At 31.3% G+C, this 25331-nt stretch overlaps 1 protein-coding gene across 1 annotated transcript; it reads right to left on the reverse strand.

Annotated features, from left to right (window-relative positions):
- Positions 1-727: 727 nt before the first annotated feature.
- On the reverse strand, positions 728-5912 carry LOC149418072 (uncharacterized). The gene is made up of 4 exons (XM_089639886.1): positions 5793-5912; positions 4222-4379; positions 2921-3020; positions 728-991 (listed from the first exon to the last, which is right to left on the reverse strand). Exons 1-4 carry the CDS (start codon positions 5910-5912, stop codon positions 728-730), a joined length of 642 nt encoding a protein of 213 aa, XP_089496012.1.
- Between the last annotated feature and the right edge of the window lie 19419 nt (positions 5913-25331).

Below are 25331 nucleotides of genomic sequence, written 5' to 3' on the forward strand. Positions count from 1 at the left end.
TTATGGACATATGTAATAGGTATTACAACTATGTAATAACGAAAAATATTCTTAACTGTATCTTATTGTACTGTGTATGTCTTAATCAATAAAGAAAAATATATATATAGTAAGTGCGAAAATTTTAGTGTTTTTATGAACATGTGTTACGAAATCGTAACAATTCTTTGATATTTTACTAAAAGTTTATCATGAAACCAATCAATCCATTCGTTAAGAGCCTGTAATCTCGTTTAAAGCCTAATAAAGAATAATTTGAAGAGATTTTTAATAAATTAGCAATATTTTTTATCAGTAATTTTTCTGAGCGTACGCAAAGAAAACAACAAATAAGCTCAGATAAAAATATGAAAACATTGTTCTTTTTTATTTTTTTTATTTATTATTATGCGGTACAATCAATAATTGAAATCGTCATACTGATACAAACATGTCACGGTATAAAGATCTCAATCATAATATAAATATAAAAATCTTACGAAAATAACTCTAACAAATCAACTTTATCAATTAATTTACGAATGCAGAATTAACTTCATTCATACATACGTACATTAATTGGATATCGCCATGCAGAAGACACCCAACTCAAGCAAATTTGTACTAAATAATAAAAAAATTACATGACATCCGATGCTTTCTGTTTAACGAAATATTTTTTCTGCACTTATATTCATTTTATATTCTTCATCTTTTAAACCATTATAAAACTAAAACAATATTATTCTCAGCGTCTCCTCGCTGTTTTGTCTTGCATGGCGTTGTATTTAGTGATTGCTTCCCGTACAAATTTGCTGGCAGCTGAGATGCGATCAGGGGTGATCATGGATCTGACCTCCTCCTTGAACTGGTGCGTGTCGAGACCGTTGAAGCTAAGGGTGCAGAATGGGGTGAATGTGCACACAGCAAGTACTGCCAAAACTCCGATGGCGGCGATACCAGCACCGGCTGCCGCATAGACAACGATCTTTCCGATGTAGTGAAGGACAGTCTGCAAAGAAAAAAAAAGTTTTACTGCAAATTATTGGGAAGAAATGTTGAGACTTGGCGTATTCCATAAATGTAAAAGTTTTTTGCTTTGTTCAATAGAATTTTTTTTTTTTTTTTTAAATAAATTTAAAATAAATATTTTTTTTGTAAAGTTTGATAATGGCCTTAAAAGCCGAAACAACTGTCACATTAAAAACTGTAAAAATAACAGAAATACTTGCAGAACTTAATAATTATTATAACATTATTAAATTTGATTTATTTTAAATTTATTTAAAAAATTAAATGGAGTTCTACGAATTAAACACCAAAACAATAAATAGAATTTTTTTCATTGTTATTTTTGTTGTTCAACAAAAACCTCGCAGTAAGTATGTTTTTATACTACATTGTAGTCAAATATCATGAATAATATGCAAGATATAATATAATATTATGCATACAATATACTGAAGCAAGTTCATAAAAAATGTTAAAGTTTATCAAGAATATCAAAAACTTTTAAGAAATGGAATCAAATTAATCTCTCCTAATTTTATAACAATCCAATTGCAAAATTATTATACTTATTAACATGCCATAAAAAATAATATATCAAATGTCAAAAAACAGAAAAAACGTAACATTGACCGCTAGCCGTTTTGCTAAATTAAGACGAAATAATATACTTCTTCAACAATCGCAAATTTTAAATTTATAAAAACAATAATTACTTTGTTTACACCACTATTTAATCAAAATAACGGTTTGTTCGTTGTTTTATGTCAATTATTTTGATTAAATTTTTTGTAAACAAAGTTATTATTATTTTATATTAATATTAATAAAATCATTATTAATAATACAATAATTAATTTGAAATTAGTTCGAATACCGGTTATGTTTTTTGTCTGTAGGTAGAAAGTTATTGGTATAATTATTTTTTAGAATACTATATCTATATCTTTTTATTAAATTGTAATGTAAACAAGTTAGTAATGTTATTTCATTAAAGTGACGCCACACAGTGAATTTTTCTTATAAATAAGCGGGTACTGGGCGTTCGTTGAATACGTGGAAAATTGAAAAATCGACAGTTTATGGAAATAAATGTTCAAAAAGCGTTCGCTTTTTTTAAATCGGAATCCTCACTATTCGCTATTTTCTAATGAGATTCATTTATACTAGTTTCACGCCACCTGCTCACAAACGCAATAAGTTAACAGCATTCCCATTGCATTGAATTCAATTTGCACTTTTCAAAGCACTCACAACAAGTATATTTTAAATTGAACGACTTCAATACAGTTAAATTGCTTTTAAAAATAAATGTAGTGTCGTTGGGTACTATTGGCCAGGTAAATAATATTCATTTTCGCCGACTTGTACATAATTTTCAACTCGTTTATATATTATAAGTGCGTTGAAAGTTGTCAAAGAAGCAAGGATGTACTCATACTGACCACAATGATTTACTGATACTAACCCTGATATATGGAATTTAGATACTCGTAGAGAAAGGATTGCTATTAATTTAAGATCCCTCAGGCTTATGTGTGGGAAAACCACGTATGACAGTGTATCAAAATTTGTTGCACAGTCATATATGGTCATACATAGAAAGAAATCCAGATGTAAGCATAATAAAAGAGACCAATAAATGGACGCTTCAATGATTTGAACAAGGAGCTCCGTTTTAACATAATGTAAGTAGTAGGTATACAAAACGCGAAAGTGTATGTCGGAAGAATTTACGCCCAAGGAAGACACGGAACTATCAAGTGTATTGGACACTTAAGGCGGGCAATATCAAGATTCAGAATAACACAATGATATGTACGTATGAGACCATATATATGAATGTGAATGAAGCAAGAAGTGTATGCCTGAAACAGAGTTATGTAGCATTTTGTCCTCTTTGGATGTTATTTAATATGAACTATTATCTTACCGATGGGTATGGCATCAAGCTCCATAAATAAGTCACTGGTCCAAGTTCAGAATCTGCAGCCAACTGACCGTAGGAAGAGGGAACCAAGTATCCTTCATATCTAAAACAAAAATATATTAAACACGAATTAGTTCATGTATTTTACGAGGAGACAAAATATATAATCAGTATTTTTATAGGACTTAATTGCTAAATCATTGTTTTGATTTTCGCAATGGCCCTAATTAACATGAAATTACCTTTTTTTAATTACTGAGGCGCAACGGCACTAGTATTTTATTACAAAGTAATCACAGTAATTAAAAAAAAATGATTTGGGGAATTTTTGAAGGAAAGTATCTTCGGCTTTCAGCGATAAGGACAATGGTAGAACTATCTCACCTTGAAATCTTTAATTACTAAGAATGTAATAAACTTTTAATAACGATAAATTAAAAAGTCTTTGATCCACTTTTTAATTAAAAAAAGAGATTCAATTCAGAGAGAAAAAATTAATCAATATTTTAAGCTCGTAAGTTATGGAGCATTTGCATATCCCACTTAACTGAGAAAAAATTAGAAAAGGTTCCCTCATATTTTGAATGATGTATTTATTAGATTTAAGGTTTTAAGAATTGAGTAAACAAATTCCTTTTAACATTTTTTAAGGATTCTAACCTTCGCTACACGATTTACAAAAACCTTCATTTTGTAAGAATAAAAATAGTTATTTATCCCTGAAGATTATGCACAAGCAGTGGAACGCTATATATGTTCCATAATTAGCGACTACCTACTAAAAAATTGTAAGCACCTAATCTCACCGTTAAACGAGGGTCTAGTCTAACCTATCATAAAAGTTTAACTAACAAAGTATATTGTCATTGGGACCATAGGTTTCTGGAATTTTACCTGGATTTAAATCTGAGCTTTTTCAGATTTCAAAGACTTATGGTAACCTTAAACTGTAATTTAAAATGATTTCAGAGTAAAAGCTAGATTTTTATCAAATAAGGTAAGTACGTCATTGATGTCTTTGATGTTTTGAACCAAAATTTATCAGTAAAACTTATTTAAAAAAGGTTGGATACATTTATCAAAGGGTGGCAATTTAATAACTCGTAAGTCGGTATTTAATGACATTTTATATTCCGAAAAATATGAAGAATATCAATTACTAATAAGATTGATTTAAACTCAAGTATTTCTCAAAAAATTATATCACAGAAAAAGGCGAGTAAAAAAATCACAAAAAATTAAATGCTGCAATTTTATTTAACCTGCAATGTCGTCATGAGGTTGTATTTTAAAGGGTTTCTTACCCATTCTGTACTCCGTATCCTGTTTCATATCCGGGGTAGGAAGCATAGTTTTCTGGATAACCTTCGGATGGGTATCCGAGAGGTTCTGCGGTGGAGGGAGCCCCTGAAGGGTACACTTGAGGGGCGATTGATGAAGGAGAGATTGATACTGCTGTGTCCTGGAAGAAAATAACATTAAAAATCAATCAAAAACTCATAATAACAATGAATTTAATCAAATTTTAACTATCATTATTTTATCAGCTAGTATTTTCGTGAATAGAACTCTCCGTCATCATCGAAAAATTCTCGTTCTTACATGTATTGTATGAAAACAAAAAATAATATATTAGAGTAATGAAGTCCTATACTGAGACTATTGTACGCGCCAATTTGTTAGATGTTAGTCATTTTATTGCTAGAAAATCTAAACGATCGCAAGTGAAAATGTAGCTAGTACATAATCTCAATGCCATCAACGCGACCGAACACAAAACAATTTAAGAAATTTCATCTCTTTATATGCTTTCTAACACCACTTGAACTATAAAGATTGGGTTAAGTTATTTTAAAAGCTTATATTATTATCATAGTCTTAAAAAAATCAAAGGTTTCCATGAAATGATCAATAAAGCCCAACGTAGATACGATATGGATGTATTTCGTCTGCAATGGTTAGTTAGCGATATTTGCGAGCACGGTCAGAATATGATTCCCTCAGTAGGTAGACAAAAGCCGCTGGTTTTAGCGCGGCCTCCGAGGTGTCGGATAAGCTGTCTATATGCACAACTTTTTTGAAAACATCGTTGGTTTTACAAAATAACTGGCTTATCAATGAATGGAGGTAAACTAACTAAGCTCTTAGAATTGAAATAAATCATGTACACGTCCCATAGACTTGTAAGTCATCTAAGACACGATGAATTGATTACGTTCCATCCTGGAGAAGCAAAGGTTGTTAGTTATGACTAAACACCTCATGAACTAATGAACTTCCTTTTTAGTGTCAAAAAGTACATGCGGGCTGTCAATTTGTTATGTTAAACTAATAATTTAATTGGACACTGTCAATTTTTTTGTATTTTAAACTTTCACGTAGCCGTCTGACGTTTAGGAATGTCATTTCATAGAAAATACTTCCGTGTGCTTGAGTATGTCGTTTTCTAATTTATTGCATTATCACTATCGGTCTGGCTATCAACGGCGCGACCGTGACCGGTAAATCGGTAAAGATTATTGTTCGTTACGCTTATCGATCCGAAATTGTAATGTTGCTATTTATATTTTGACCGGTCAGTGGTTGAGTGGGCATAGCGCTTGGGTCTCACCCGAGCGTCGCGTGTTCGATTCCTCGGCTGGCTAAGTCCTCCATCACAACACAAGCAACATTTTCGGCTTTCTGTGGTGGTAGTAGGAGATTTTCAAACATTGTTGGGTTATTCGTAACCTGGGAATGTTTGTCTTTCTTTAAAAAAAAAAAAAAAATATATATATATATATATAACCTAGCGTTTGCTCAATTATGATTGTTGACCTGTTAACTTAAAATGACACGAGCAAAAACTAATGTTAGATAATTTAAGAATAGTTACCGGTGTATAGACTGGTTGATCTGCAGGATAAGAGTTGGGTCCTTGGTAAACTGGGCTTCCATCGGCAATGCACAAGCCAATGAATGCCACGGACAAACAAACTGACAGGAAGCTAGTCATCTAAAATGATAATTAAATAAAAAATAATTCATTTTTTTCACACAATTCGTAAACTTAATTTTTATAATGATTCATAAATAACATAAAAATGTGTTTTTTACGAGATCTGTGAATATTTTTTGTCTGTAAAATGTACATTATATTTACAACGAAAACGTTTTTGCATTATTTTTTAATTATATAAATATTATGTAAGCTAAGAGGAAAAATCAACAAGAAATTAGTTAATTTTATTCAAATTGTCAAGACATTATGTAATTTTATTTAAGCTGTCTGTATTTGGTGGAACTGATATGCAACCTTTTACACACTGAACTTTTTTAAAAATAATAATTAAAATTAAAAATCAATAAGCTAAAATGAATAAAAAAAATCTATATGTTGCAAATATTAACTACTAAGGATATGAGCTATTAGAGAAAACTGTGGCAATTTTTTTTGAGTTAATACAAATTTATTAAAAAATAATGTTATAAAACCAACTGTGTTATTACAAAGAAAAAACATTAAAATTATATTTAGGAGGAAACAAAATCTGATGCTGATTTTCAATCTCTCTGCTTACCATTACAGATACATGGAAAACTCGTATTGTAAAAATTCTGTTTAAAATATAAAAGTATACTATAAATGTTTGAATGTAATATTTTTTTGCTTACCTTGGTTATTTATTTATATTCACTGAATCTGAACTGAAAGAATTGACAGAATTAGTCAAAACTGAAATGAATCACAATTGACACTGTCAGCTGATGAACGTCACTCTTCGAAAATTGAAGGAATAATGATTTTCTAAGGGTAAATGGTTTGTTTATATAACCCAAAAGGGATGACGGTAACGCCACCTGCTTTAGAAAAAATAACACTTATTTATTGTCTTAGTAAGTGCATAGTACATGGTATGCACCTGTAGTGGACAATAGCGTTTGGGAGAAAGTCAACTAATGGGGGGTAATTAGGATTTGCCGAATAGCTTTAGAGCGCAAGGTATGGGAGAAATTACCCGCACTTTATGAAAGTATTTATGAATATTTAACATTACCCGAATTCAAAAGACATGATTCACTAGAAATTCTGTGATTTCGATGGGGTATACTAGTATTCCCTTCAAAACGGCATACCGTGCTTTTATTAAAAAAAGTCTTCAATAAATTCTGTGACACGTAAGAGGGTACCGAGAATAGGGTGATAGTGAAGATAAAGCTGGGGAAGTACCCGGCTATTCAGATATGCTCACCAAACTCAGCTAAACGCATTTAAAGTAATATATTATTGGGTGACCGGATAACTCATCAAGATGACAATTCAACAAACCTATAAAAAGTACTATAAAGTTATGAAAGTTACATATATGTAACCAATTTAACCTATTTTTTGTTTTATAACTTTAAAGCACTTTTTATAGGTGTATTGAATTGCCATTTTGTTTCATATTAATGATACCAGGAGAGTAACTTACACGTATATTATTTTGATTTCTTTAAAATTATTCCTGTATTGTTTTTATAATTATTATAATATAGATATTTTAATTTATTTTTATTTTTATTATTATACCCAAAATGAAATCGTGGACAACTTGCTATCACATGAAGCAAGCTAGCGTAGTAAGTAAGGAAAAATAATAATAAAATGAAACAAAATGAAAATATTGTAAATAAAAAATATACCTCAGAACAAATTAAATCTAGTGAGGAAAATCAAATTATGTAGCAAATTATCTTATGTTAAATTGTTAAAAATATATTAACAACTTCGATTTATCGGCAATCAAACGAATACTTTGTCTTTCGCACAAGATGTCTGTATGCATTTAATGACCAGTTATGCATTTATAGGTACCACCACTCGATGCGCTCAGCCTTCTAATATTTCCTAAATTGTTATCGTCTTTACATCCTACATAAAACAGTAAAATGGGGTATAAAAAGTCGTGCATTTATCTAAATGAATTCATGACAGACGGCGAATGCTTCTAATCATATTATTATTAAAATAGCACTTCACCATACATGCGCCCTCATAAAAAGATATAAAATTAGTATGTTTGCTTGTGAGTTACTCATCGTTGAAGTCAGATAGCATGATGACATTGTAAAAACAGGCTTCTTATCGTTGCAATTTATGTTCTTCAATAGTAAGTGTGTATGTTTCATTATAAATTTGAGGACGAATAATGTTTTCTTATTTAGTCTCAAGCGGCCTCCTGATGGCCTTCGTAGTCGAGGGGTAAGACTCTCAAACAGCTAGCTGGAGGTCTTTAGTTCCCGTTTAAATCTCGGTGTGCGCAAGTAAATTTTGGTTGATTAAGTTGAGTGTTTAACAAATTACTCAATTCAAATAATATATGTATATTTGCGTTGAAAGACCACCTTACTCTTTCTACCTCCTTTCCCTACCCGCTACCTTTAGCCTCACTTCATTCCCCAATTGGGGATGCCTTAGTTTCACTGGCTCCAGTCGGTCGGGAGCAGTTGGGACTCTTGTGCGGTTTCACTTTAAAAAAGAAGATATTAATAACCATTTCTCGTTCATTTTTATCTCGTTTCTTTCTTACTAAAAGACGCTGGATTTATATACTTCCGTATGCATTGTATCCATGGTTGAGTGCTTACAATCCCTGGCTACGAATCGGGTTCAAATCCCGGCGTGTGCAAGTAAATTTTATTTATTTACATCACAATTAATTCATCTAAAAAAGTAAAAAATATATTGGCGACACGTTGCAAAGTGGTACCTAGATACTTTTAGTATCGCCCTGGTAAAAAGCCACTAATCAGAAATAGCTTTATCCGTGTTTGGTTACACAACATATTATACGAATTGGGGGTGCCATTGTATCACTGGCTTCAGACAGTTGGGAACAGTTGTGTGGTACTCACATATAAAAAACCCTCTCTTCATAAGAGGGATGATATAGTTACGCTGCCCCGGACCCGTGGAAAAATCCAAAAATTTTTTGAATGTGCAATTTTAATATTTGAAAAAAACGCATTCCCTACACGGTAGATAATGGAAAGTTTATAAAAATTGTCCAAAAACCGAGGCTAGCAACCACAATGGTGAGCTGTTATCAAGCCTGATGTATGCCTGAGGCAAGGAACTGGCTGATGAAGGCTGAAAGTCTGAATGCTGTAGAAATGAGATCCCTGAGGCGCACGTGTAAAACCATCTATGAAAAATGTGGAAATTCGGACAGGCTGAACGTAAAGAGTAAGATTATAAAAAAGATTTTGAAATGGTTTAGGTTATGGTAGGTTCACCCGATGAACCCGGGCACCCCTGCTAAATTACCAAACGTAGCGAACCACTTAGGGTGACCTACGGCAGAGGTGTTGGTTATTCAATAAATTATTTCCGGGGCGGAGGTACACACACCCGCCTCCCAAACTACCTTGTTTGGTAGTTATAAAATGTATGAAATTTATTAATAAAAAATACTCGAGTTGGGTCATGTAAGGAATCAGAATAACAGAAGGGTATATATGAGATGATTTATGAATGTGAATAAAGAAAGGAGTGTCCACAGAGGAGTGTACTTAAAGTAGTTCAAAGATTGGTAATCAAAGTAATTTTGAAAAAACCATCAAAATTTTCTACCGAAATTCTTTTTACAATTTTCAAAGTACCTACAGTAGACAAAATGTATCAAAAATATTCAATACTTCAAATTTACAAAGAAATACAGTCAAATACTCATAACTTGCAATTCAATACATCAGCAAGATACCAGAAAACTATTAAAATCCCAAAATTTAACACTAAGCTCATTCAAAATACATATCTTTATGTAGGCATAATTTATTTTAATAACCTTCCATTAAATTTAAAAAATATTCAGGAATTTCACCTTAAATTAAAAAATTACCTTACACTATTATAAGTCCAAAATACGTTTACTACTTACATCTAGAAGTAATATTGTTTAAATCTTGTGTTGTTTCTTTATAAATTATTTACCTTAATACTAACATGTACATAATTGAACTAGAATTCCCTCACCAAACACAAGAGCATTGTCTCTTTATGGTGAGGAAAGGCTACTTTAATTTCTATTGTTTTATATCTTTTTTTATCCTGTATACTTATCTATGTAAAAATATATTTTTTCAAATATTAAATAAAATAAAAATAAAATAAAAAAAGTGTGAAACTGAGTGATTGTTAATAAAGTTAAGAAAATGGTTAAAAAATACATTGAATAAACGAAATGAATACTTTGAAAGACATGGGTACCTAGATACCACAGAATACAGAAGAGGAGATAGAAGCAAAGTTGCGGACTGTTCAATAAATGATTATGTTTATTTTAAATTGAACATTCCAAGTGATAAGTGATTAAAGCAATTCGGGGTCAATTGATATTCAAAGCTAGGTATTTGCCTTAACTTTCCCTGGAATGATTTTCTGTTGATGGCATGTAGGAAATAACCATTGCAAATTACATTTTAGATTTAAAACAACAAGGGTATTTAAGACGTATAAGGTGCCTAACCAAATATTGTATTAATCATACGCCTTATCAATATGTAAATTCAATCCTATGATAGATGATGGCTGGGCTGATTGGTTCACAGACTTGGAGTGACGGATGTTTGAATTCATTCATCCTTTATCGGATGGGTCGATAAAGTCCTGCTTGAGAGGTAAAAATATCTTCCTCAATCTGTCGCAAAATCCAGCCCGCTACATAAATAATAATATTTGGCTAATTTATATAGCGCCGTTTTCGTGAAAAATCACCTCAAGGTCGCTGAAAACATAGTAGGAGGGCGGAAACAATCGCCGCCAAGTCAAACAAACAAACCTCGCCCCATGAACCCGGGCACCCCTGCCAAATCACCAAACGTACCAATCGACTTGGGGTGACCTATGGAAAAGTTGTTGGTTATCCAATGAATGGTTCCCGGGGCGGCGGTACCCGTACCCGCTACCCAAATCGTGTACAAACCGTCACAGAAACATACTTATCTGAAGTTACAGAACCTAAACTTACCATTTCTTTTTAATGATAAACTTATGTTTATAAGACAAGGTTTTATGCATAGCATAAAGGATAACAAATAATTATAAGCTATAATTATTCGCCTGAAATATCAATACAGGTTGAAAATATCTCCCCGACATCATAAAGCATGGGTTCAATACCCGTTGGCGGCATTTATTTTTACTTGGGAGATATTTTCAATTTGTATTGATATTTCAGGCGACTAATTGGCGGCTTGTTTAAATTTAGCAGTAATTTATATTATTTACAGTTAAGAACATATTAAGATTTTTTGAAAAGTTTTTTTGTATGTCAGAAGATTAAAGCATTTGTAAGAACACAATCAGTGCGAACATGAAACAAACTATCTTCAAAGTATTGAATGTCTAATATTCCGAACAAAGAAAGTCAATAAAAGTCTGCGGAATGCAGTTGCCTTTTTATCTTCCGATTCCTGAGATAACATTCGTGGAACCATTTCTACTTCCTTCCCTTTTAAATAAAGAACAAAAGTTCCATCAATGGTTCATTCTGAAATGTTTCTGAAAACATTTAAATTTGGAATCATATTTAAAAATGTCTAGACGTGATACCCACCTATTTTATTATTGGCAGGGATGTTTTGAGGTAAGAAAAAGCTATTAAGAAAAGGTACTACTACCTTTTATTGGTAAACAAACATAGAATAAAAATGACAGAAAGAATTCGAAGAAACTTCGATTTGAAACTGAAGTAAGTAATCATATTTCCGATCAAAGCTACAGAATTTGATATTTTTATTAAAAAAATATATTGAAAATTGGAAGACCTATTTTAAGAAATGTTAAAAAGTTAACCAGTTAAGAATTTTATCTAAAATGTTATTTTCAATACAAAAATTACTGTTAAAATCTTCCATAACGCATATTTATTTATTTATTACTTTGTAAACGCCCCTTTAAGGGGCTTTTATATTGTAAAAAAATATATATTATTACAGTGGATAATTATTATATATTATAACCAAACAGCTTCGGTAACAATATTTTGTTTTTGTCAAGTGATTAATTTTCACTTCAACTGGGTGTAATTATTTCCCAACTTATAAGTATTCTGGGCAATGAGGAATATATAATTATGGTAGTTTGTCCCAGAATTTCTGCAATCAAATAAATCCTAACTTCCAGTATTACGCAGTAGAATCCGATAGCTTATCAATGAAAGCAATTCAGAACAAATTCATACTATAGAATTATATACGGAAATACTAAGGACTGGTTGTTTTACTAAATTAGAACAATTCATCAAATTTCATGGTTAATTTTCAAGTTCTGCAAAGGTTTTATTCAAGTTCTGTTATTATTTCGTATAATGTTATGAAATAATTTTAATGAAATAATAACAGGAATTGAATATAAACTTTACAGAATTTGAAAATCAACTTTGAAATTTGATGAATTATTCAAATTCTGTGAAACAACCCTGAAAATTCTTCTGTAAGATAATTTAGGCATATTCATTTTATTTAAAAGAATCTTGTAGTTCAACAAAATTGCTGGAATACCCATTTTGAAACTTCTAAAACGTAAGAGTTTATTATGTATTCTTTCAATAGCTTTTTCATGAATATTGTGATGTGGGTTCCAGACGGAAGAGTTGTATTCCAGTTGACTTCTAAGAAAGGTAAAATACAAAAGTTTAATAGACTTAATATTGTTGAAATTTCTAGAAAACCTAGATATAAATCCCAACATTTGTAGACCCTTGTTATAGATTTCCGTAATAATAATAATAATTTATTCCAGAATGTTCTTTTAATTATATGGGTAGGTAATAAAAGAAATATTACCCATATTATCTTTCTTTTATAATCTTTCTGGGTATGTTATAAAATAAAGATCAAATCTTTCTTCTGTTATATGGGTAATAAAAGAAAGATTTTATTGAAAAGTAATGCTTAAGTCTTTGATTTCTGTTAATTTCTCAAGCCAAAATCCGACTATTTTACATTTTGAGATATTTAAGTAAAGTCAGTTTTTTGATATTATTTTGAAGAATATTACAACGATAAATATTATGAACAATTTTAAAAATGTTGAGCTCATCAGCAAAAAGTGGAATAAATATATAGGGATATGTTTTTGCAATATCATTTATTAACAATATTGGACCATGGTGTGAACCCTGTGGGACACCACTTGTTGATAAATATACTGATACACATAACACGATACATAAACAGTAAATGTAGTCTTCAGAAACATGATTGAAAGCTAAGTTAACATTATTTTATAATAATTTACAGCTACAATTAATATTCATTGGTTTACATCGTATTTTTTTGTAGTACATAGCCTTGTTTCGTGTAAAACCAAATATTATTAAGAAATATTTGTGACCTAAATGAATTTGTCTTTGAAATTAGAGAGGATAGATCGATATGTATAAATCCAGTTGTATATTATTTGTCAAAGTATTTAAGCGAGGAATCGGCGAGTTTGCTAGAGATAAATAATGTGATTTTTTTCGAGAAAGGTGACATGATATTGAACATGGTCATTTTGCCTTAGGCGTTCGGCTAACCGAACCTAAAAAACTCTAATTACTATTACTCATAAAGCATTAATAAAGTTGAGAATCAAATTTTTCATTGATTAATACATTTTCTGTGTATAAAATACATTTTCTGTGTAAAATGTTACAAGGAATGCTTAGCACAGAAAACCTTGAAACCCTATACATTTCCACAACAGCACCTAATAATGGTAGGAACGGCAGATGGAGGTGAGATGGAATAAACAAAACGTGGAAGGTTCTGAGTCATGAATGAAGAATGCTCCTACAATGAGCGGTATAATTTCCTAAGGATAAGGGCTGTATAATATATTACAGTCAGTATTACATTTCTACCCTAGAGATGCCTTAAGGTATGCGAAATATACACAGAAACACAAAGTGAATGTCTAAGGGTGAAGCAAATTCAACCTACAAAGAATAATAAGGAAAACAGAACAAATCAGAACACTTCTGAAAAGTGATAAAGTCATGAAAAGTGAAAGAAAAAAACTACTTCAATTACAATTTATAAGATTAATTGATAATTAATTGATTTATTTAATTTCAAAAATTCTGGGACTAACTATATATAATTCTATAGTATGAATTTGTTCTGAATTGCTTTCATTGATAAGCTATCGGATTCTAATACGTAATACTGGAAGTTAGGATTTATTTAATTGCAGAAATTCGGGGACTAACTACCATAATTATATATTCTTCATTGCCCAAAATTTTTATAAGTTGGGAAATAATTACACCGAGTTGTAGTAAAAATTAATCACTTGACAAAAACAAAATATTGTTACCGAAGCAGGATTCGGATGGCAACACTGTCAACTCTAGTATTGACGTTTTTCTGTATCTCCTTCAAATTATCAAAAAATTAACAAAATCAACAATAGAAAATAGCTAAAAAGTGGTCAATTCATCTAAATCGAAGATTGCGCACTGTCCAGTGTATTTCTTTTCACAAAAAGTGTGTTTTTTGCACCAAAAAGAGTTTTTTGTTTTTCCTCGAGAGCTTGTGTCATAAACTCAAAAATCGGTGCCATAGTTCTTGAATATCAAAGAGTGAAGATCTCAAGTGTAGCAAAGTTATCCATCCTTAAAGGAAACAATTATTCAATAGTGCTCTTTTAGTGTGAATTTAGACGCTCAGCGAATTTAGAATGAATACTCAATGTACTGCATGCGAAAAAAACATTGAAGTTCCGGCCGATTTTATAGCATGTTCTGTATGTGAAGATGGATATCACATTTTGTGTGCGGATATAGTGGAAACTTCTCGCCGAGGTGCAAAAAATCAATCTCAATCGCAACAATGGAAATGTAAGAAGTGCATTAAAATTCCGAAATCAACTAAACAGAAACTTATCGATAATAACATGAATGAACTCAATCAAGACCTGACACCTGTTGCCAAAAATCAAAAACGAATTGCACAAACAGCGAAGCTTACAACCACACCTACAATAACCAGTGAAAATCTAGCTTCATCATTCACAGATGGCTCTAATCAGCCGTTAACATTGGAAATATTCTTGAAGGAACTTGAAAAATTTAAAACAACAATGATTTCTTTTGTAGACAATAAACTAAGCATCTATGATCACAAATATGAAGAAATATTAAAACAAAACAATGATCTACTAAAGTCATTCCAATTCATGGCGGATCAACAGGAAGATCTAAAAAAGCGTGTGACTTCTATGGAAAAATTACAGGTTAAAGATAATGCTGATCTAATCGAATTAAAAAACCAAAACAACATTTTAATTAATACAATCTCACAACAAGACGTCAAAATCGACAGACTAGAATATATGTCTCAAATATGTAATATTGAAATAAGAGGGATTCCAGAATCCATCTCTAATAACTATTTAGAAATTCTCAATAAAATAACAAAAATTATCAACTTTGAGGACTCTTCAGGAAATGTGAACTCGGTAATAAAAAAAATCTATAGAATGGGGCCTAAAATTGCTGAAAAAAATCCCAGATCAATCATTGCGACCTTTAATAACACACTAGATCGAGATAATTTCTTATGCAAAATAAAAACATACACAAAGGCCACAACTCCCAGCACAAATAAATTAAATACATACGATCTAGGAGTATCGCAAGATGCCCAACGAATATATATATCGGATCACTTAACACAAAAAGCAAAATTCCTCCTAGGACAAACTAAACGATTCGCCAGAGAAAATAATTTTAAATATGCATGGACATCTTCAGGACGTATCTTACTGAAGAAAATTGACAGCTCAAAAATCATAACAATAAATAATGCCAATGACCTGCAACGTTTAAAAAGTCAATCTATCTGACTTCTATTTCACTCTGTCATTATGGCTGTTAATGAAGATATCATTTCATGTTCTCATATTGTAATATATTGTTATAGAATATTTATATACTCATTTATTTTTATCACAATCAGTAAGCTCTCATGCAACCTCATACTTCTAGTAAATCTATATAAATCTGGGAAAAAAATAAATGAATATATCTATATTCCTTTTATGGTCAGATTCTGGAATAGTTCGCAGGTAATTGTAACTTATTTTTCTATTGCAACACACCCGTCGCACCTACATATTTACAGATTGAGTACTCACCGTGCTCTGATTAAGAATAATAAGTCGGTAATTATGAAATTCATTACTTGTTCATTTAAGACTCATTTCATAATTTTCAATAGGATAATGAATAAGCAATGTGATGTATTCTATATTTACCTACCACCCTTAGCTGTTGTTATCACATATAATTTGTCATTAGGTAATAACATACAAATAACAACTGTGCATATACCTGAAAAAAAAATTTTTCATTGCAAATACCTACGCACTATTTTGGCCACATCGCTGTGTATTTCAAATGTTTTTGTATGTATTTATTTTATGTCAACATATTCTTTGCAACATCTTTACAAACTAAGTACGCTCCATGCTCTGAGCTATATTTTTTTGTTAATATCATTTAATAATTGTTGTTTTGTTAATATCATAAAATCATTGCAAATACCTGCGCACTATTTTAGTCACATTCTGTGTATTTCTAATGTTATTGAATGTATTTGTCATTTTAGTTGCGTTCTTGATACTAACTTATTTATCTTACCAATCTATTACCACCAAAAGATCTACTACCACTCTATAACCACTTTTATTGCTATTATTCACTTTATTATAAATATTTACTTTAAGATTGATAATTATGTAAACATAATTTCCTTCGTTTGTACCTTCACGGGATATACCTACATTTTCGACAAGTTTTCACGGGCTCAAATTAATATTAATATACACCCATTATTATTCTTATTATTATTATTAATTACATCGCATATTATTTGCTTTTGTTTTATGAGTCACACCACCAACAGCAACATGTATAAAAAAGTATTAATATGGATTCTATATTGGATGAAGAACTAAATGACGACAAGGAAATCAATATCAACATAGATGACCCATCAGTATGTAATGAATTTCTTAACCATTCTGCTCTCTCTATATATTGTATGAATATAAGATGCATAAAAAAAAATTTCGATGATACTATAGCTGTTCTCGACGCAATACAACATAGATTTGGCATTATCGTTTTTAGTGAGGCTTGGTTGAAAGATTCAATCTATATCCCAAGTATTACTGGATATTCATCACATAGCACCAAAAAAAATTATTTACAAAATGATGGAGTTGTCGTTTACACTCGGAATGATGTCATAGTTTCTGTTGAAGAAATAACTATTCCACATGCCAACTGTCTTAAATTACAACTACCTTATAATGTATGTGTTTTAGCAGTTTATAGATCTCCTTCTCAAGCACACATTGATACCTTTCTTGACCACCTAAATGACTTACTACGTTCTGTATCAACACATAACCATGAAGTGATTTTATGTGGTGATATAAATATAAATATTCTGGATATGAACAGCATAAAAAGTGAACAATATCTTTCACTTTTGATTTACCACGGTCTAAAACCATTAATTATTTCACCGACTAGAGTAACATCAAGTACTGAGAGTTGTATTGATCACATTATGGTTAAGTCAAAAGACGATCCTCAGAGTGCTGTATTCAGGACCAGTATTACAGACCATTTTGCTACATTATTGAAATATCCTAAATCCAGAGTAACAAAATCAAAAAAAATAGACGTAAAGCTTAGACTAACTGTGGATAATGACCTACTAAATTCGACACTGAAAGAGGAAACATGGGATACAGTCTTATCCACCAGTGATGTCAATACTGCAGCTGATAATTTCATAAGACGTCTAAAATTACATATTGGAAATTGCTCATATACTAAGAGAATCCATTGTAATAAAAAGCACTTGAAACCATGGATAACTTCTGGAATTGTTAACTGCCTCATTAAACGTGACAAATTACACAAGAGTTGTCGTAAAGAACCAAATAATATCGAACTGTTTGCACATTATAAAAGATACAGAAATTGGTGTTCTAAAATTATAAAAACGACCAAACAGACATATTATAAAGGGAAGCTTCACGAGGTAAAAGGAAACATAAAGCAAGAATGGAAAATAATAAAACAAGCATTGGATTTGCAAAAGGAATCAGTGCCCATAAATAAACTGAAAGTAAATAATAACATTGTATCCATAAATGATAATCCAACAGTCATTACTAACCATGTGAATAATTTTTTTAGTGATATAGGTCAAAATTTTGCTAATCTTTTGTGTAGTGCAAATAACACCAGTGAAGAATCTTTAGTAAAAAATTATAATCCAACACAATCTATGCAAAATGCCTGCTTTGAATTCAAACCAACGAATTGTAATGAAGTTTTAAATGTGATTAATGAGCTAAAATCAGGTTTTTCGAGTGGAAATGACAATATAAGTGCAATGGTCTACAAACAAAATGCTTCTGAACTAGTAATACCTATTACACACATTGTAAATGTTAGTTTTGAGAATGGCTTGTTCCCTAATCATTGCAAAAATTCCGAAGTTATTCCTTTATTTAAAGGAGGAGATAACAAAGATGTAAATAACTATCGACCTATCTCCTTGCTAAATACGTTATCAAAAATAATAGAGAAATTAGCTAAAATTAGGTTGATGTCTTATGTAAAAAGATATGAAATTCTCTCAGATAATCAATTTGGCTTCCGAGAGAACATGGGAACAAGTGATGCTGCTTTAAAAATGATTACCACAGTCGTAGAAGCTCTTGATACTGGCAATAAAGCAATGGCCGTCTTTTTAGACTTGTCTAAGGCATTTGATACCGTATCCCACGGTTTACTCTTAAAAAAACTCAGTTCAATGGGTATTGTTAATAAATCTTTAGATTGGTTCAGATCATATCTTGAAAATAGAACACAGAGAGTAATAATTAATGATCACATTAGCTCAAATAAATCAATTGTATATGGTGTTCCTCAAGGTAGTGTTCTGGGTCCAATTCTATTTTTGTTATATATTAACGACCTCTGTAAACTGAAATTTTCTGGATCTTCAATTGTATTTGCAGATGACACTGTCTTGGTGTTTGCTGCTGACACGTGGAATGAAACGTATGCTAAGTGCGAGGCAGGATTAAGGGCAGTCAAAAATTGGCTTGATCAAAACTTGTTAACCTTAAACATGAACAAAACTAAATATATTACTTTTAGCATTTCCTCTGTAAATCAACCATCTTTGGAACGTTCATTAAAAATACATTGTTGTGTGCAGGAGTGTAACTGTCAATCTTTGGAAAGAGTAGACAACATCAAATACCTGGGTTTAATTATTGATAAAAATTTAAAATGGAACAATCACATTACTACATTAAGAAACAAAATAAGAAGGCTAGCCTACATTTTCAAAAATCTAAGAAACATATTGGACAAAGTTACATTAAAAACTGTATATTATGCTCTAGTTCAATCAATGCTTTCATATAATGTTGTCTGTTGGGGTTCTTGTAACAAGACTACCTTAGAGCCTTTGAATGTTGCGCAAAAATTAATTTTAAAAATAATGTATAAGAGAAATTTTATGTATCCATCAAAGTTATTATATAGTGAAAGCAAAATTATGACAATAAGGCAGTTGTACATAATACAGGCTCTCTGTAAATTTTTCAACAACACTATTACTGCCAAAAGATCTCAACAAGTGCGCATCACTAGAATGGGTTCTTCTTTAATGTATCAGCCGGTGTATACCAGAACATCCTTCGGACAAAGGAGTTTTTCATATAAAGCTCCGTTGCTATATAATATGCTTGGAGAAAATATAAAAACTATAGGTACGTTAAATTCATTCAAGAAAATGGTCAAAATCTCCGTACTAGCTGAGAATGATGATTTTGGATCACCCATGTTGTCGCTTATATCATAATTCCTTGTGGAAGCTCTGTTTCGATACAATCCTTATTTACTTACTGCGCATGCACTTATTTACTTCTAAAATAACTTTTGGTTATTTATTATTATGTTACTTATTATTATTATTATCTACTTAATTATCGTATTAATATTTACTTTAATTATTGTCTAGCTAAAATATTTACTTACTTACTTTTTATTATAATATTATCTACTTACCTATCGGTTATTATTTACCTTTTTTTATCTAGTTATTTTTTATTTTTTCTTATTTCTTTATCTTATCAGTATGGTTTCCTATGCCTGTGTCTGATAAGCCAGCACAGGTACCTTGTACTTTAGTTAACAGAAGAATATTATTGTTGCCAACTTACTTAATAATGCTTCTTTTCTTTTCTTTTCTTTTGATGACTTTTTTGTTTTTTGTTTTTATTTTTTTCATACATTTCTTACTAAAATTTTGTTTATTTTTGTCTACCGGTCTCGAAACGTCCGTGTCATAAACTTTTCTTTTTTTGTTTAAATTTAATTTAATGTTGTTATTATTTTAAATTTACATATATGTATTTTTTAAATGATATTATTGTAAAGCTGCACATCTTGATACAGGAATGCCCTAGTGAGATGTGCAGAGTATGCTTTTTATGTAAAAACTGTTTTTTGAATTAAATAAATAAATAAATAAAAATAAATAAATATATAGGTTAGGACAGGTTTGTAGCTTTTTTCTTCACTTTTCAGTGCTTACTTCACAAAAGTTTTCTGAATTGTCATCGAACCGAATGTTTGTAATGGGTAGTGATGTTTGAAATGGCTACATTTGATAAATGCTTCGAATTTCTTAAAAAACCTAATAATACGTTTTTGAAAGTGAAATCACAAAAGTTTTTTAGATTGATAGGTACCATTATTCAAAATAAAAGTGTTGTTGATCCAAACAAGTTTGGCTGTGTTGGTGACTAGCTCAAATTAGCCAGGTACTTCCCAACCTTATCCGATATCCTCTATCCGATATCCTCGCCTCTCCAATCCCTTCTGCCTCACAACATACGGACCAGCGGGGACATTATAGAATGGCATTATAGGTTTAATCACGGGGAAATTATATAATCACACAATTTAGATCAGTTCTCTTAAATAATTCAAAATTTATTTTTCCACCCGAAATATTATAGTATAATTATATATTTATGAATAAACCATCAGTGGAAAAGTCATCATTCAAAAATCAGTGGAAAAGCCAAACTAAAAGCCAACTTAAATTATGTAAGGAAACATGATTGTGCCCTAAGCGAATCTAACTAGAACTACTGGAGGTAGTTTTCAAAGCGATTTGCATGAAATATAAACTACCCGTCGGAACTATGCAGTCCAAATAATATTTACGATGTATTAACTATTCGAACAGCATTGTCTCAAGAATCTGTTAGATCTCAAGGAATTTTCCATGGGGTTTATTTTAATTATTTCTCACGAATATATTACAAAAATTTCAGATTTTTCTAGAGGAATCTTTCGGGATGTACCTAATTCACTGTTTTAATTAAATCTGGTATTTAACGCCAATTGTATAGATAAAAAACGTTTTATAAAATATATTTTAATGGTAAGGTACCATTTTTATTAATCTTAAATAGAATTAACTTAAATCCGTTGGGATAGCTCTGAAAAAAAAATATCTTTACGAATTCATCGGAATTAATTAAAAGTAATTTAACATTTTAGACATCTGATGCATAACGATCAATGTATTTGTATAAGTGGTTGTCTATCAGTTATGTAAAATTTAAAACACGTAAGACGGTCAGTATCTCTATAACATCCAACTAGCTAACTAACACCACTGCATTTCTCCGCATTGGTAGACAGAAAAGATTATCCTGCCACACACTCCTTGTTTTATTCTCTTGAAATAACCCGACTCTAATACTTGACTCACTTAATCGTGCCATGTCTTTCTTGTGCGTACTCGACGGCTTTTCGATTATTTGCTTCCCGCATTGGGCAAGTTCGACTGTAGGTCCGTTTATTACATGGTGTCGCGCGCCAAACATTGTTTTTACACGACCTCATCACTTATGTCGTTAAGATATCATTATTACCTTATTTTAGAGATTTGCTAGGGCAAATTCAACCATTGGTCTCTACAATACACCAGGGGTCGCGCGTCGAATATTTCTGTTCATTTCTTCTTCACTTACGCCCTTAAGATTCCGACGATTTAGAGGTATTGTATCGTCTTAAATCATCCGTAGTTACTTTTATTATAATATGTTTAGTACGTTTTAACTTTCTTGCATTCTATCATTCTATCAGGTACGCCTCATTTTGTTAACTTTAGTCCTGCCTATTTCAAGCAATTTTCAAACAGTCGCTTAATTATTTAAAATCTGGTGGAGTGCCAAGAGTCATTTTGACTATTTCGAGTGAAGTATGTGAAAGTAGGGTTAAATATCCCTTCTTTTTAAACTACAAATTCATTTCAGCCGCTCAAGATTATCATTTTATAATTTATTATCATGTTCTATATTAGCTCCACATAGGAGGCCCTGAGAAAAATGATTTGCCTCATTGCCTATGTAATCTTTGGGGATGCTGTATGGATGGTATTTTTAAGGAAGTAAAGGAAAGGAAGTTCTTTGAAGGAAACAGGTGTGAGGGGTGGGTAGGAATTTGGGGGTCAGTGTGTCCAATTGAGTCCGGAGGAAGACATAAAAATAAGGTTAAGTTAAATATCTAACATTACCACCATATTAAACGGAAAACATTTCTTGTGTTATGGAGGGCTTAGCTATCCAAGGAATAATTCAACTCAAGACGCCTAGACGATGGATGGGACCTAGACATACATAGTACAATAAACCTTTTGATTGTTTTTTAAGTGTTTGAATTCAAACCCTAACGCCATGTCTACTATCTTCATTGGAACTATGTCTATGGATTCGCCTTATCATTCTCAGCAGAAACTAAATTACCCAGGGCGTCAGTCTTCAGTTAGTGGAATGAATACTACCGAGAAAGGTAATTTGTTAGCCCTCCCCTCCCCATCTCCCTCCCTCTAAGGGCGCCAAATAAATGTACTCAGGTAGGAAGGCGTAGATACCATCATTGTCAATGAATTATGTATTTTACTACAGGTCTGGCTGCGTTGAATGCATTTCTGTTTCGATATCCATAGTTATTGTACTATCCATAAAAAAATGCTTGTTGCTTTCTTAACCATAAAACAGAAATCTCAACAGAAATTCTCGAATGGTGATAATTTTTTATCGGAAATCACTAGGTCATCCGAAGTTTTTCGCAAAAAGATCATTTCCATCGTGGATTATGGTGCTTAGAAATATTAATTTCGTTAGTGTGACGTCGATGATTTTTTCACAGCCAAAGGATTATCGTGATTAATATTTCGTTTACTATGCCGTGTTGCGCTTCCTCCATTTTAGCGAACGTTTTGATCAGTGTTAGTGTCTACAAAAAAAAATCTTAACCTAATTTGATAATATTCTTTTCATTGTCGAAAATAAGACGAAGTGCATCCAGAGGAAAAAAACTTCAAACGCATTCGTAACTGAGTAGTTATTGTTAGCAGGTAGGTAGGTACCAATATCTGTTTCGGTAAGAAATAATTTTTGTTTTTTAGCTGTTAAAAAACTATTTTTAACGTAGAGACATTTTTGTCAGCTTTTACTAGGGTTAGAATAGGTTATCTACCTTTTCTAGCTCTGTGTGTTCGAACGAAATTTTATACGAATTCTATTAGATCGATGGTCATATGACGCTATATTGAAAAACATATAAAAATAACTCATATTAACTTTATTGACCATTAGACCAAATACGGAGATGGGTTAGGTTAGGTTAGGATACCAATGAACAAAGCCATTTTTGAAATAATAATCTATGTACATAGTTTCCTAATTATACAAATCAACGAATATTATCAACGCCAAGTTGACAAAGTCAAGCTTTATACGTACAAATATCCATATTCAGTTATTAAATATTGCAGATTGAGCTTGTGAACTAGAATATTTGAAAAAATCAAAGATTTGGTTCCAAGTTGAAAAAATACCAGAGAAATAATTTGTTATAATTCAAAAAGATATTCATTAATGTAGTTACCGTTGCAACAAGGTTTTTTGATAAATGTTCGATATTGGATGCAATAGATGCTTGGACATTGAAATATTGAATAATGCAATGTGGACCTTTAAAAATGCTACAGAAAATATCCCCGACGGAACACATTACTAACGAGAAAGTATTTATCGGTTGCTGCATGAAAGAGAATTTCTTGTTCAACTTGTTGCGCAATCATGAAGAAAAATACAGCATATTATTTACTTCATTTCCCCGGAAAGTTAAAACACAGTGTCATACGATTTATTGTGAAAAAACACCGTAGAAGCGTTATAAGTAATTAAAAATGTCTGTATGATTGCATTGCCGATACCAACATTATGAACAAGAATAATATAGTGATGCTTTTATGGTTTTATCGTGAAGAGCAAATAGACGAACGGAGAAAATTTATTTGTCAAAATCTGGTCAAATTATTCCTATTCCTTTTGAAAACGGAGCTGCAGGTCTTTAACGAATGAATTGCTAGTTTTACTAAAAAACTATCACTAAAACACGACGGTTTATGAGGAGTCGTAACACGTGTTCATAAAAATTAAAATATTTTCGCATTTCGTCGTTATATTTATTAGGATAAGAGCAGCTGAAAGTTCTGCAAAAACAGCATATTTCATGTTTCTACGTGCGTAGTAATAATAATGCCCAAATTGACAAGAACAAACGGAAAAAATTTGCTGATATGAAATATTGTTAATTTATTAAAAATCTAGACAAATTATTTGTTTTCCTGTTAAAAACGGGACTGGAGACCTAAAACGAATGAATTGACATATTTCATAACAAAGTATCATTAAAGCACAAATATGTTATTTTATTCTATTTGTTATAACACATTGTTAAAGAAACTAGAACAATACTTCATGTAAGACAAATCTCTAAAACTACATTACCAACGTGACTCTAATTTGTAAAATTCAACAAAGTGCTGCTATAGATTACGCTTAATTCTATAAATAAAGTCCATAAATATATCAATAGTACCCCCAAATTTGTTGCCCAGATCACGCATCCTATTGGTCAGTGAGTATGTCTGATAGTTGGTTGTTTATGTATTGCAGAAGAATGTTATAATTCGTCTATTATTCCTAGTCAGCACATAGCATTTAATAATGGCAACGATGGCAGGACTGTCAACTAAGTTGTTAATGACTCTGTGTAACACAACCGTGTCTGACATAATTCGCCTGTCAGACAGAGTTATTAGATGCAATTGATTCATCAAACTGACATAATTAATGTAATCAATTGGAATTCTAAGCTTAAAATTTACGTACCTAAGAAATTTGTGGTGGACACTTTCTATATTGTTAGAGTGAACATTTTATGAGGAAGTCGGAATGCGTGTTTCCAAAAATAATAATATTTTCATATTTCAT

This window comes from Hesperophylax consimilis, chromosome 14, assembly GCF_061612785.1.
Source record: "Hesperophylax consimilis isolate HC1 chromosome 14, BYU_Hcon_1.0, whole genome shotgun sequence".
NCBI classification, from domain to species: domain Eukaryota; kingdom Metazoa; phylum Arthropoda; class Insecta; order Trichoptera; family Limnephilidae; genus Hesperophylax; species Hesperophylax consimilis.

What these genes read in the sequence shown, in the direction of transcription:
- LOC149418072 (XM_089639886.1), bottom strand. Translation starts at nt 5,912, where the DNA reads ATGACTAGCTTCCTGTCAGTTTGTTTGTCCGTGGCATTCATTGGCTTG. An exon ending in ATCAACCAGTCTATACACCG is followed by an intron (nt 4,380 to 5,792) that starts GTAACTATTCTT and finishes ATTTTCTTCCAG; the next exon opens with GACACAGCAGTATCAATCTC. An exon ending in GGATACGGAGTACAGAATGG is followed by an intron (nt 3,021 to 4,221) that starts GTAAGAAACCCT and finishes TTTTTGTTTTAG; the next exon opens with ATATGAAGGATACTTGGTTC.